This window comes from Malus domestica, chromosome 12 (genome assembly GCF_042453785.1).
Source record: "Malus domestica chromosome 12, GDT2T_hap1".
Classification (NCBI taxonomy): Eukaryota; Viridiplantae; Streptophyta; class Magnoliopsida; order Rosales; family Rosaceae; genus Malus; species Malus domestica.
This window is the reverse complement of record NC_091672.1, coordinates 31,534,814-31,549,754: the sequence shown is the minus strand read 5'-3', so window position 1 is coordinate 31,549,754 and position 14,941 is coordinate 31,534,814. Positions and strand designations below refer to the sequence as shown.

General features: G+C 35.2%; 1 protein-coding gene across 2 annotated transcripts; it reads left to right on the top strand.

The window, feature by feature from the left end:
* The first annotated feature begins 10,036 nt into the window (after positions 1–10,036).
* On the top strand, positions 10,037–14,670 carry LOC139190139 (AP2-like ethylene-responsive transcription factor BBM1). Of its 2 annotated transcripts, none has more exons than XM_070809952.1 (9): positions 10,037–10,593; positions 10,783–11,527; positions 11,659–11,741; positions 11,942–11,950; positions 12,061–12,149; positions 12,573–12,646; positions 12,800–12,850; positions 13,042–13,118; positions 13,251–14,670. In XM_070809952.1, the coding sequence occupies exons 1-9, from the start codon at positions 10,251–10,253 to the stop codon at positions 14,270–14,272; spliced, it is 2,493 nt and encodes an 830-aa protein (XP_070666053.1). In that variant the 5' UTR covers positions 10,037–10,250; the 3' UTR covers positions 14,273–14,670. The 2 variants fall into 2 exon arrangements, with proteins under 2 accessions (XP_070666053.1, XP_070666052.1); XM_070809951.1 differs by having other exon boundaries at positions 10,780–11,527.
* The last annotated feature ends 271 nt before the right edge of the window (positions 14,671–14,941 follow it).

The window sequence follows — 14,941 nt, the reverse complement described above, 5'->3', positions numbered from 1 at the left end:
GTTGGTGGGATGAGGTAGGCCTGCACTTTCTACTGTACACACTTTTCACTAACAAGTAAACATTTTTAACTAAAATTTAACGGAATTGGTTACGAAGGACTATTCCTCCACATTTAATCAAGTTTAAGGATCAAATATAATAAATTTTTAATTTATGAATCAAAGCTACAATTGGATCATAATTTAGGGACAATTCCTCCCATTTCCTCGATTCTAAAATTCTTTTGACAATACGTTGACCACATTGCCCCTTTAATTGCCGGTGAAAGTCATAGCTTAGCTTACCTACCTGCCTGTAGTTGTACGTCCCTCCCTCTTTCCCTTTTAGGGATTTGGATCATTTATGAGGCAATTGGTTGGGATCCTCCTGATCGGGTGTATGTGGGCTGTTGGATTTTTATACAAACAGGAAATCCTCTAAAAGTTATAATAATTGTAGTCGTTGGATAAAAATCCAACAGCCCACAGACACTGGTCAGGAGGATCCCAACCAATTGCCTCGGAGAGGACCCAAATCCCAATTTTAGAATACATGAATAGGGAAAATGATTTTAGCCGGATCATTTTTCTAGGGATCTTAAAGATCCAACAATTGTATCCGTTCATTGTATATCGTACGATCAGTTTTCGTTAGGTACTATTTATTATTTAAATTTTATATAATTTCTGATCGCACGATGTACGATAAACAAACACGATTGCGGGATGGATCCTTTTCCCATGAATAGAATAGGCTAGGAGAAACAAAATCACTCCGCTATTTTCTCCTGCCTGTTACCTGCTGCTTGTCTGTCTATACATTATTTGTCATTTTGTCACCCTCCCGTTCTATAAAGAAAGCATAATACTTCCGTCCTCACATGTGAATGCACATATTCCCTTATTTTTTTAGTAATGTATTTTTATCATATAAACATCGTAATTTGAACAATTCAATTTATAAATTTTCATTTGAGGATCATTCTTACAAAAATTATTCAAACCGGAGATCATTTAATCATCCAAATTTATAGAATAAATTGACGGTATGAGCACTAAGTAACATGTTCTTGATGAACCGTCCATTTATTAGATACATTTACATGACTAAACATTATTCGATTCGAATAATTTTTATGGAACTTTTAACGAAAAGTTTCTGGTATTGTTCACTTTAACGAAAAACCACATTTTTACATTAAAAAATCAATTATGATACTATTCACTTTACCCTTTATTTTGTCATTTTTGTTAAAACTCAAAGTTTTCAAACCTTTTTCATTGATTTTCCCTAATTTTTATTCTAATAATCTTCAAATAAAGATTTTATATGTGAGTGATTTCAATTATAAAGCTTATATGGTGAAAATACATTATTCGAAAAATGGTGAAATACGTGCATTCCCCCATGTGGTGACACACAAGTGTTATCCATAAAGAAATTAACCCCCTTATAGTCTTCAAATTTTCTGGTCCCAACTTGGGCCAATTATGTATAGAAATAAACTTTATATTGTAATAAGTTATAATTTCTAGGTCTCGTATTAAGGAAACTCGCATTCATATAATAATAATACATGTCAATAAATACAAACATATGCAATGTCATAAATAAAAAATTGAGATGAACTAAAATATTTTTTTTTTATAAAGTTGTTTTAGAAAATGCTTTAATTTTTTTAGAGTTTATACCGCGTCTTTGAGCTTGCAGGCATGTAATACCTGCACAACAACATCTTCTTGTTGAAGTCAAAATATTTCTAGATTTTTAAGCATGTTTAGAGAGAAATATGAAAGAGAGCAATAGATTTTAAGGATTAGGTGTCTCTCCAATGTTACATACTAGATTTTAAAGATTGTCTCTATCCAATTGTACATCCTGAAAATCGATATGCTCCACTACTAATTTAGAACTTTGTGTCCATACAACTTTCATTAAGGATAGTAATCTCCCTAAAGTTATAAAATTGATTTGGCCACACCATTACGACTATATAAACAATTTACTGTATCATATACAAAATACATTCATGCTAGCTAGTTACTCTTAATCTTACTCTTAGCCCACAAATATGTATACATGTATTTTTAAATTATGGCTCTATATATGATTTCTTTAACGTTTTGCTGATAAAGTTTTATTACTTTGCGGCTTCAACATGTTTTGCTGCATCTCTGAATTGTGAAACGTGAAGGCCATGGATTCAAGTAATGCATGTAACGTAACGTAACCCATGCTTTGCTTTATCGCAAATTCGCAATCACCATTCACCACATCCAGATTAGAACGCAGTTCAGCATATCTATATTAGAGCAAATATGTTTACCGGTCGGCATACATACATGTATAATGTATTCCATATGATCACGACTATTACTCCACGATCAGGTCATCTCATGATCGGTTATAATCTGTAATGATCGATTGTGTCTATACAAAGTACACATGCACGTACTTATGTTATCGATATCAAACCGTACGTGATTTTAGACCAGAAATTCATCTCAGTCCTCCAAACTCACATGTTGCACAGAGATTTTGGATAAAACACCTATTTGTAATGTGTGTGTCATCTTAATTATAATCACAAAGACTGGTACATGCCTAATTAATCACTTCTTGTTATAGTCTTTTCAGATTTTTCTTGTATTCTTTTTGCAGGGCGTTCATTGTATTTTATTTTATCAATAATATATATTTTACTTTAATTAATGTTTGAAGAGATGAAAGGGTGTTCTGCTTGCCTGATCTTTTGTTATTCTCGATATTAGGGCTGAATTTGGTTCAAAACAGTTCCGTTTTTTTGCCAAAACTGAAACTGAATCAAAATTTCGGTTCGGTTTCAGTTCGGTTCGGTTTTTTTCAGAATTTTTTTTTTAAAATCTGAAATTTGATAAACAAATAAATCTGGAAATTGGTAAAGAAATGAATCTGGAAAGAAACAAATCTGCAACACCAAGAGCAACACAAGCACATAATCAATCAAAATACTATCTTAATCCACAACTCACAACAATAATTACATTCATTCATTTGAAATTCAAATGCCTAACAAACCCACAACATAAAAATTGAACAAATATGCAATACAAACCAAAACAACAACCCATAAATTTACCCTAAAAAAACCCATAAATCGACAAAATAAATAAGAGAGACTGGGGAGGACGATCACGTTCATCAGACTAGGCATAGACCCTTTGAAAAAGAACACAAGTCTCTCAGTGCCAGGGAAGATACTGTCATGGAAATAGATGGCCGTGGAAGTTTGGTCCAAGAAACGCAAGAAGTTGCTTCTCACAAAAATGAAGCTTGGAATAGAAAGGAGGATGCTCCCCCAAAGTCATATCAGACAGTTCATCTCAAGGAAAAGATTGAGAAGCTCTAAAACAGGGTTGTGGGTGGGCTGTCGAGACGGCGAGATGACGATAGTGGGTTGTTGGGATGAAGGGAGGGTTGGCTGCGGGTTATGGAAAAGAATGGATAAATTGGAGGCAGGGACGAGAGAGAGAAGAAGGGAATGAAAAATAGAAAAGGTGCGGCTGCTACTACTAGTGGCTAGGGTTTTGTTGATTTCTAATTCCACAAAAGACTATAGATTTCAATCTTTATAAATAGTTTAGTTGTACAATCATTCAAGATTTCAGAGAATTTTGATAATTTTGATAATTAAAATATTATAAAAAATAATTATATATATATATATATATATCAGTTAGGTTTGGTTTCCAGACCTAAAAATTTGAAACCGAACCAACCAGATTCGGTTTGACAGCTTCGGTTTAGTTTTTTTTTTCGGTTTGGTTTTTTTCGATCTCGGTTCGATTTTCGGTCCTATTTTTTTTGGTTTTCGGTTTTTTCAAACCCACCCCTACTCGATATGGTGGTTATAAAATATTTCGATAAGTATAAATGCTACAACAAATCAACATTGAGTAAGTACATGTGGAAGTGGACGCGGCATCCAAAAGGGAGTACCATTGAATGGAAGCCATGTGTTGATATTGGTGTGTTGCCATTCCCATGTGTATCTCATGTCTTCAATTAAAGTACTTGAGCAATATTTGACTACTATATATTGTAATTCACTTCACTTAACTCGTGGGTGGGCAATGGGTCGATAACTCGACATGGCCACGGGGAGCTAACAGTAATTTCAAACAAAAGACGGTGAAATTTGAAAACTAATTTAAGCCGTTCTTGTTCAAATACTAAATAAATAATGCTCTATTAAGGGTTGTCATTTTGCCGACCCCAACCAAAAGATTGCCACATTGCTCAGTAGTTCTAGGTCAAAAGTCATACTTTCTCTCTCTCTCTCTCTCTCTAAAATTTCCCTTACATGATTTTCTCTGTCTAAGAAGAGGGCTAAGGTAAGGTTAGGAATGATGATGATTTAGAATACCGAGAGCTTTTTTTTTTTTTTTTAATTTAAATTTTTACAGTGGTAAACAGGCTTTGATTAATAATTGTTAACTTACGTTGATAAAATAAAATATTTTTTAAAAAGGGTATAGGGCCATGTGTTTTACCGTCTTTGGTTCCTTCCTTCCTTCCTTGATGGTCAAACTTACAGGGAGGTGTTTTTTGAAGCTTTCGAGATGAATCTCTCTCTCTCTCTTCCTTTCAGCACCACCTTCGCCCCCCCTTTAATTATTTATTCATTCTTTCTCTCTCTGTCACTCTCTGCACCCTAACCCTAAATTCAAATTTTGAAAATACATGCATATGTGTGTGTGCGTATATATATATATATATCTAAGAATATACTCTTCTTCTATTAATTAATATAAATTCGTGTATTTCTATCGGAGATATATGCGTACGTACGTGCAGGATGAAGAAAATGATACTATGGAGACTGAGAGGCAGAATTGACCAAAAAGCACTGAAAATGAAAGGGATGTGTATATCTGAGATAAATGGATTTGAAAGCTTGAGTGAGTATAATTGAGAGATATATATAGTATAGGAATAGGAGTTAGATTTTCTGGCAATCGATCTGTCCCTTTCAAAAATGACTAAATTATTGAAAGAGAATGAAATTATAATCAATCTCATCAGAGTCGTAGACCCACCCGGAAGACAAGGGTTAATGTCCTCGCATGGGGGTGCAGGCTTCAAGCCTCTCTCTCATACAATACAATATCTCTGCTAGCTGGCTGCATGCCATATACACATGGAACCGGATCCACTCCTGAGCATAGGGTGAGGATCCTCCTGACCGGGTCATCTGCCATTGAAATTTAATTTAACGGCTACAAACAGAGAGCCCTCTAAAAGTTATAATTATTGTAGCCGTGAATCAAATTTCAATGGTCCAGATGATCCGATCAGGAGGATCTCACCCTATGCTCAGGAGGGGATCCCGTTCCTATACACATGTATATTGTTGTTTTTCTTTGTTACTGATAAAATAATTAAGACTACTTAAGGATTCCATCCCATATCTCTGCCTAACTTTCTCTAACTTTCTGCACTAATCAAACTAACAGTGTTCTTTTTTCTTTTTTCTTTTTTTTACAAGCGTGTGAGTCATATTCATAAGTATATATGGCGAGATGGTAGATAAAGGTAGACGAAGAGATAGAGAGACCCCCGTTTGAAGCGGGCCGGGGGAGCAGATTTATGATTAGGACGAGGGGATAATATATAGTTAAATAATGTGATATGGTTGGATGGAATGTGAAAAAGTTATGGGTGTATTTGTTTGTAAGCAGCAGAGACTCAGAGTCACAAAGTAAAAGAAGAAGAGAGAGAAGGCAAATGTGCTGCAGGCATAGGCAGAGGCAGAGGCAGCGGCAGGGCAATGCAATGCAAATTGCAGTGAAACATAATGAAACGAAAATGAAAGAAAGATAGCACCAAAAAAAAAAAATTAGAGAAAGAAAAGTTAAGCTTCGGTGGAAGGGGATATTGCTAGAGAGAGATTCTACTACGTACAAACAGGTTTTTCACAACAAGCAAATTAAGGAGAGAGAAAGACATAGATACTGATCATGCATCACATGAGAAAAGTTAGAGAGAGAGATTATTAACCAAATACATGTAACATATGGAAAAAATTTCAATGCTGCATAGTATTAAATGATAAGAAAAATGAAGGCTTTTTTAATTAGCATCCCACAAAATGTTGAATACACCCTATATTAAAATTTAATATTAAATGACTTATTTATCCCACTATGCAATGACAATTTTGACCTTATTAGGTTTTAAAAAAATAAAATAAAAATCTCTAAATACACCTCAAATCACTAAACCCCATTATTTATCTTCTCAACTATCAAAACCCTCCCACCCTCCATTGTTGAACAAAACCCTAACCAATGAAACTACAAACATGTTGATTGAGAAAAATTGCTTTTAACAAATGGAACAAAAAAATCAATGTTTCGGAAGCTTCACATGTTGATTGAGAAAAATTGCTTTTGACCAATGAAACCACAAACTGATGCAGCACGATAGAAGCTGCTACGGTCACATTCAAGGAAGCAGTACGACCTCCATACTGCGGAATATACACAAAGAAGTCACATATCTCCAATTCTTTAGCAGAAAGGCCCGTTCCCTACAAACAACACAAAGAAGAAAAGCAGTGCTCTTGGTGAAAGGGTGATGATTTATAGGCAGAGCATTATCAGTGATCCCAACGCCGCAAATATCACAATCTCTGAGACCGAGCGAAAAAAAACACTTCTTGTGGAGGAATATAAGGAGTATATTGAGAAATGTGGGGTGTATAGAAGATGTGGGATGTATGTACAAAATATAAGGTGTATATTGAGAATGTAGGGTGTGGAGGTATTATGGGAAAGTATGTGGGTGTATTAAGATAATTTTTAAGTGAAAAAGTAAATGTATGGTGTATTAACTATGTAGGGTTTATTCAACAATTTGTGGGGTGTTAATATAATAAGCCAAAATGAATTAGTAAGATTAAAAATAGAATATTTAATAGACGTTGTATAGAAATTGTATCTACCAGCTAAAACAAATCATAACATTAAAGCTAGACCCAATATATATACTTTTTTCTTTGTTGAAAAGAATATTAATATTTCTAAGGTAATTGTTATTAGCACTCCAAAAATCTCATTCTACACTCCTCATAAGTGTATTTTTCTTTCTAATTATAGAAAGTTTGGAGTGTAAAATAATATTTTTGGATTGCCAATAATAATTCCCTATTCTAATCTAGATTAAAGAAAAAAAATTTAACTTAAAATACAATGAGTTGAAGAAAAAATAAAAGAAAGTAAGTGAATTTTGTGAGAGAAGAGAAGAGAAGGGAGAGATTTTAGGTTTGGTAAAATAAAAGAAAGCTTAAAAATTTTGTGATTTTTTTTTCTTTTAGTGAATAATTAGATAAATGACTGAAACATATGGGTCGCCCGATATTAGAGAGCAGACCCGAGAGCATCCCTCTCCCACAAATGGTTGAGAATACTTCGTTGATTACACTTGTTTGCAAAATTCTTTTAAATGACTGAAAGCGTTTTAAAAAAAATGTTTTAGAAAATAATTCTTAATAAAAATGCAAGTTAATTTTGGAAAAAACACTTGAACTGCTTCCTACAAGAAGCACCAATTAAGTGAATTTTGAGATATTAATTGGTGTGTGCACATTTAGACCTTGTTTGGTATGAAGGATTGGATTAATAGAGATACTGATCATGCATCACATGAGAAAAGTTAGAGAGAGAGAGAGATTATTAACCAAATACATGTAACATATGGAAAATTCTTCAATGCTACGTAGTATTAAATGATAAGAAAAATAGAATATCTAACAGATGTTGTAGAGAAATTGTATCTAACAACTAAAATAAAGCGTAACATTAAAGTTGGACCCAATATATATACCTTTTTCTTATTGAAAAGAATATTAATATTCTAATCTAGATTAAAGAAAAAAAATTTGAACTTAAAATACAATGAGTCGAAGAAAAAACATTATATGCCAAAACAATTCACCATTTACAAGAATTAACAAAGATAATATATTTCAAGAGGACAAGTGGAAAAGGAAATGTGATCATGAACAGCTTGCAAGAAGGGAACAATGTAATATGTAGTATATATATGTGACTACTTTGTTTTGGGAAGAGATCCCCTCTGATCTCTTCCACCAAATCCTAGGGATTCGGAGATCCGAATCCTTGAAATTTGATCCAACGACTACAATTATTATAACTTTTAGAAGGCCCCCTTGTTTGTAGCCGTTGGATAAAATTTCAAGAGCTCGGATCTCCAGATCCCTAGGATTTGGTGGGAGAGGGGGAGAAATTTTTAATTGTCACGGGAACACAAGTGGTATACCATGTGTTTCAATAGTAGTGGTGGGAAATTTTATTTTTTAAGTTATTAACTTTTTAGCACACATATCCCACTATTTGTATAGTGACACGTGATGTACTACCCCATGTACCGGTCACATTGAAAAATTTCTCGGGGATCTCTTCCCCTTTGTTTTAAGATTACGAGAGCACACATGGTCATAGTCTGCATGTATATTAATATATATATATATATATGTTTATATGTATATAATATGAGACCCATGCATGTGTTAGCTAGTCTCATAATCTCCTATAATTATAGCAACTAATTAATTGAACTATCTAGCATCCACATATAATAGGCTCCACTTGATGGATACACTACCAATTATGGATATACGAACACCTAAAGGTTTTAATTAGTTTATACATTCATTCTAAGTAGTATACAATTGTAATGGAGTTCATTTAAAATATTAAAAATTCAATTCAATAATAAATTTTTTTCTTACTCTCGTACGTGTACCTTTTTATTAGTATTGTTAATTTCTCATTTGTTAGTCAATACTTAGCAAGCAATTCTTGATACATAGGTCTAATTATATAAAAAAAAATGTATGAATTGATTTCTTAACTTATTCAGCGCATTTGGCATCTGATTTTCATTTGTGTGTGTACTTAAACATACTTGCGATATTATTGTTTTAAGATCTTTCATAATAGGTTGGAAAAAGGGAGTGTGACACAAATATATTGAGTTCATATATGAATCACATTCTTACCATGAGTTGAAAAATTTGAGTGTGATACAACTATATTAAACTCATGAATGTGATACTATCAAACGATTAGGTTCTAGAATATAGCTCTCACAACTATTGAACTAACAATAATATAGGTATAGTGTTATAAGTATTAAACTTAAGTTACCTAATTCTTATATATAGATATCTAACTCATTTAAACTAATGTGGAAAACCTAAGCTAGACTGAAATAAATGATTAGATCTCATCAGGACGAAAGATGGAAAAGAAAGTCCAAATTCCAATCCACCAATACGTCATTTTGTGTTTTTGGATATTAACTAGTTAACTAAGATTTAATGCAAAATTATAGTATCACCCTCCCCACCACCCCCCAACGTCCTATTGTCGTTAATCTTATAAGTCAAATAAAAGATCTTGCTCTTGTGTTTTATAAGCTTTTCACACATCTTTTTGTACTTTTAATTATCAAATTAGATAAATCAAATGAATTTAACGGGTATAATTAAAAGGAAGTGTATAAAAAGGATGTTGTGTTTATCATTTATAGCAGACCTTTAAGAGAAGAGATCTCCATTTTTTCTTTAAAATGGAGAATAGTTGTGGGGCTCATATACATCGAACTTCAACGATCTGAACCTTATATTTTTCAAGTTGCACCTCTTAGATCATACTTGCAAAATGTTAGCCAAATCGGAAATATCTGACATATTTAATTGAGTTCAAAGAAATTGACGAATACTTTGTTCTATAAGAATCAATGAAATTTTATTGTGATAATTAAATAGGCAAATGATTTTTTTTTACAAAAATGACCTATGAATCTAGACTTACAAAATCAACCGTTCGGACGTTAAAATTCGATATAGAGTCCCACAACTAATGTCTATTAAAGGGCTCATCATTTATACATGTGTAAGAGGTCGAGGCGGCCGTGCGTGTGAAAGAAGTGGAAAGGAAAGAGACGTGTGTTAAAAACTTTGTATATAAATGCTTAGGAAGAAATGATAGTCATTTTCAATTGATTCTAGGTCTGCAAATTTTTGACCTTTCCTCCTCTCTATGAGTCCCACATACCGCCATGGAAATGGAGCCTCTGTCTTCTCTCTTTAAACAATAGTTGTTCCTGAACCAGTTGGCCACTTGATCTTCTTTTTCTTCTTCTTCATGCATGGAGTATTAGCTGTCTGATCATCTCTTTTCTTTAACTCAAATCATTTGAGATGGGTTCCATGAACTGGTTGGGGTTCTCTCTTTCCCCTCAAGAAGTTGTTCCGGCTGATCCAATGATATCCGAGGGTGCTGATCGTCGTCGTCATCAGCACGGCCAAGATCTTCATGACTTATCTGCCCAAACCACCACACCAGTCTCTCGCTTCGGCTTCAAGTACTCTGATGAAATCTCCGGTACCGATGCCTCCGGCACCGATGCCTCCGGCGACTGCTTTGATCTCACTTATTCTCATGACGACTCATCCGCCACTACTACTGCTCCTAAGCATCATTCCCTCAACCACCTCCCTCCATCTTTTGGAATGCTTCATCAAGCTGCGTTCAACTCCCAAGGTTTGTCTTCCCCCCCCCTCCTCCCTTCCATCCATATAAATACATTCGTTTCTGATTTCTTTTTCTTTTTTGTTTTTGGATGAATGACTTTTTCTTTTATTTCTTTTGTCCTGGAGATCATTCGTAAAATTTAAGTTGTATATTTTAATAATTAATTGTTAATTGGTTCTAGCTACCATATTTTAGCAGGTGCAGATTGGAACATGAACTCATCGGATAGCACCAACTACAAGATCACATCAGACCACCTCTCTATGCTGATGGGAAGAAGTAACTCATGCAATACCCTAAACCTTGAAAACCATCATAATCGTCATCATCAACAGCCAAAGCTCGAAAACTTCCTGGGCCGAGACTCTTTCATTGCGGATCATCACGATCACATCCAGAGTAGCACTAATTCTGCGCATGCATACAATAATAACACTGCCAGTACTAATAACACTGACTACATCTTCTCCAGAACCGCCTCTTCTTTGCAGCTTCCATTAGAGAGTGCCGGTCCCACAGATGTCATCAACGGAGACGGTGCAGGTGTGAAAATTAATAACAACAGTAGCAGCTCGAATATTGGGCTTTCTATGATCAAGACGTGGCTGAGGAATCAACCGGCACCTCAGCAGCAAGAGATGAACAAAAACGATATCAATGGCATCGGTGTCTCCAACACAAGTACTAGTACTACCGCTAGTACTACCAGTGCGCAGACTCTTTCGCTTTCGATGAGTACTGCAGGTGCTACTACTGCTGGAGATCAAACCTGTTCGTCAGATCGAGATAATAATAAGCAGGCAATTATTAGGACTGCCGCTGTAACCACTACTCAGTCTGGGATCGATAGCCAGACTAGTACTTCTACTGCTATTGAGGCTGTGCCCAGAAAGTCCATTGATACATTTGGGCAGAGAACTTCTATATACCGTGGTGTAACCAGGTAACTATATAAATAACTAATTTTATCTTATTTCTTCATTTACAATTTTAATTGATTTTTGGATTTTGGGGGTCTAATTAATGTTTTAAATAATTAAAGTTCTACTTGTTTCAATCTATGCGTACACACAGGCACAGATGGACAGGTAGATATGAAGCTCATTTGTGGGATAATAGTTGCCGAAGAGAGGGACAAACTCGGAAGGGAAGGCAAGGTACATAATCCATTTTAATTTAATTGTTGAATCTTTTAGGAAAAAATATGATTATTTCGTTTCAAGTTTAGTTTATTGATTTATTTAATTTAAGGACGCATCATGCATTTCATGTTTTTCTTTAACTAATAGTGCTGCGTTTCTTTTGTGCGGTTCTTGATCTGGGCCGCCTTTCTATCTCAATCCTCTTTAATTTGCAGTTTATCTGGGTACGTACAATTTAAAGGTCAATGCCTTTCTTCACATGATTTTTTCCCCTTTCCGGATCTCCCTTTTTCTATGATCAAACTGAATAATTAATTAAATCCTTAATCCATAGGTGGTTATGACAAGGAAGAAAAGGCAGCAAGAGCTTATGACCTAGCAGCATTGAAATATTGGGGTACAACAACCACTACAAACTTCCCGGTGAGTTATAAAACGTAATAAAAGAAAAAATTAATGAAAGAGTTCCCACTATTCATGTATGTCGATCGATCACGTTGCCTATTTTGTTTGCGCAACAAAATCTGCTCAATGTCGGCCATTGGTATTGACATGCGCACTTTGGTTAGCTTGGAAACTGGGGAAAGTGTTTCGACTATATATTAAAAAATATTTATATATACTGTATACACTCCCCATTACCAACTGACATTAAGTATCCTTAATATATAGGGAGGGAAGTGTCAAATATTCACGCAAGTTAATCCCAGAATATTAAGTATCATTAATCATATATTGTTCGCCGTTGTGATATTATAGATGCATGCATGGCTTTGATTGATTAGATATATGAGATGGATAACCTCTGAGTTTTCTAATATTTTCGATGATTTGAAATAATACCAGATTAGCAACTATGAGAAAGAGGTAGACGAAATGAAGCACATGACAAGACAGGAATTTGTTGCATCTTTGCGAAGGTACGTAAATACATACAAATATATAAATGACCATGAAGCTAGTGGCATCATATCTCAAAACTACGCCATCAATTATAATTCGTTTTGGAGCCGATTAATTATAATGAAATTGCCGATTTAATTATATGTACTCCATGAATTTTCTTGCTGCAGGAAGAGTAGTGGGTTTTCTCGTGGTGCATCCATTTATCGAGGAGTAACAAGGTAATGCAACAGAGTATGCATGTGACGCAATTAAATATGTTTTTGATTTGAAAATGCTTGGAGGCACCAATTGTGAGTAGCATTCAATCATCAATGTAAAGATCGGTATTCATATGCATGTTACAAGTAAGCCCTAAATATTACATATGTATAGTTGGTTCATGTAATTAATTTGGTTGCATGTGCAATAGACACCACCAGCATGGGAGATGGCAAGCAAGGATTGGAAGAGTAGCAGGGAACAAAGATCTCTACCTGGGAACATTCAGTAAGTTCAATTTCGTTTTCCTGCAATATTAATTTTAATTTGACCTTGAAATTAATTAAGGTACCGATGATAACTAGCTTTTTTACTTTATAATTTCCTAATGAATTTCCATTTATATATATATATATATAGGTACTCAGGAGGAAGCAGCAGAGGCGTATGACATCGCAGCCATAAAATTCCGGGGACTAAATGCAGTAACAAACTTTGACATGACAAGATACGACGTGAAGTCGATTCTGGAGAGCAGCACATTGCCCATTGGTGGTGCTGCGAAGCGACTGAAAGACGTTGAGCGGGCACATCACCAGCATCAGCATGAGATGACTCTACTGGCTGACGGACACCACAGATCAACGACGGACGATCAACGCGAAAAGCTGATGATGATGACTCGTAGTACTAGTACTAGTAATTGTCACGATCAATATCATCAGCAACTGATAAATGGCGATCATCATGGAATGAGCGTAAATAACGTCTGGCCAACTCTTGCATTGACCCAAGCCGCCGCCACCGCTGCTCATCAGGCCGTGGCCCCGCCTTTTGGGACGTCTTATTACTCAGCAGTGCCATATAATTCTAATGGCGGGCAGAGGGTTTGGTGCAAGCAAGAGCAAGACACTAATTCTCAAAGCTTTTATCAGCCACAAGATTATCATCATCAAGATCTTCATCATCATCAACTACTTCAGTTGGGAAGTACCCACAATTTCTTTCAGCCAGTCAACCTCATGGGAAATAGTACTACAACGGATTCTATGGAACATAGCTCAGGTTCTAATTCTGTCATATACAATGGTACTACTGCCGGAGATCACGGTGGCTATATTATCCCTATGGGGACGGTTATAGCTAATGGTCATGAGAATAATAGTAATGCTTTTGGAGATGGCAGTTCCGATCATGATCAGGTAAAAACGGCGCTAAGTTATGAAAATGTGTTTGGCTCAAGTAGTACTACTACCGCTGCGGATGCTTATAATCATACAAAGAGCTTGTATTATCTTCCGGTTCAGGCGCCGCAGTCATCATCAGTTTCATCAGTAGGCGTAGCGAAGGGAAGCAGCGAGTATAACAATTGGGTGCCAATAGCAGTTCCAACATCTACTAACAATATGGCTCCTTTCACAGTCTGGAATGACACAAATTAACGCGTATACGTTTCAAATGGATGGACGGTTGAAGGGAGGACGTATATTACTGGTCTGGTATATTAGGATGGGGATTAAGAAAAGGATGTATAAATATGGAACGAATTTCCTAATTTTGATTTTTCATTCTGCCTCTGTGCTAATTACTAGATGATGATCACCTAGTTAGGTGGGGAAGATAGGCATTTTGTTAATTTGGTCTTTTGTTACTAACTTAATTTGCAGTAGGGTACTCTATGCAAATTTTGCAACGGTCTATCTGAATTCAGAAATAGCATCTGAGATCTCTACTTTTCTCATTTGCTATGAGTTTTGGGCACTTGAGAATATTCTAATGGATTCTCGGAAAGTTTTATATGTTAATTAACACCAATTTAGCTTTGCAGTTTTGAATAACACATGTATTTCATACATTTGATGCAAAGGTCGATGGAGTTTTAACTCTTCTAGTAGTGTGTCATACAAGTTAATCTCTATGTGAAGATGACCAAAATAATTGAATTACGTGCATTTATACACTATCAGTTACATTAGTTGGGAAGTGTTGTTCTCGTAGGGTTTAGGGTAAGAGATCATCAAAACATACACAACGTGAAATGTGGATTATTTCACCTTTGGCCGTTTCGTGGACAACAATGTTTAATAACAAAGGTAAAAAAGGTTTAATAA

Bases quoted from the DNA above. Each gene is read 5' to 3' on its own strand.
- LOC139190139 (XM_070809951.1), top strand. From the start codon at position 10,251: ATGGGTTCCATGAACTGGTTGGGGTTCTCTCTTTCCCCTCAAGAAGTT. The intron at 10,594-10,779 runs GTTTGTCTTCCC...ACCATATTTTAG, and splicing joins AGCTGCGTTCAACTCCCAAG to CAGGTGCAGATTGGAACATG. The intron at 12,150-12,572 runs GTGAGTTATAAA...AAATAATACCAG, and splicing joins CAACCACTACAAACTTCCCG to ATTAGCAACTATGAGAAAGA.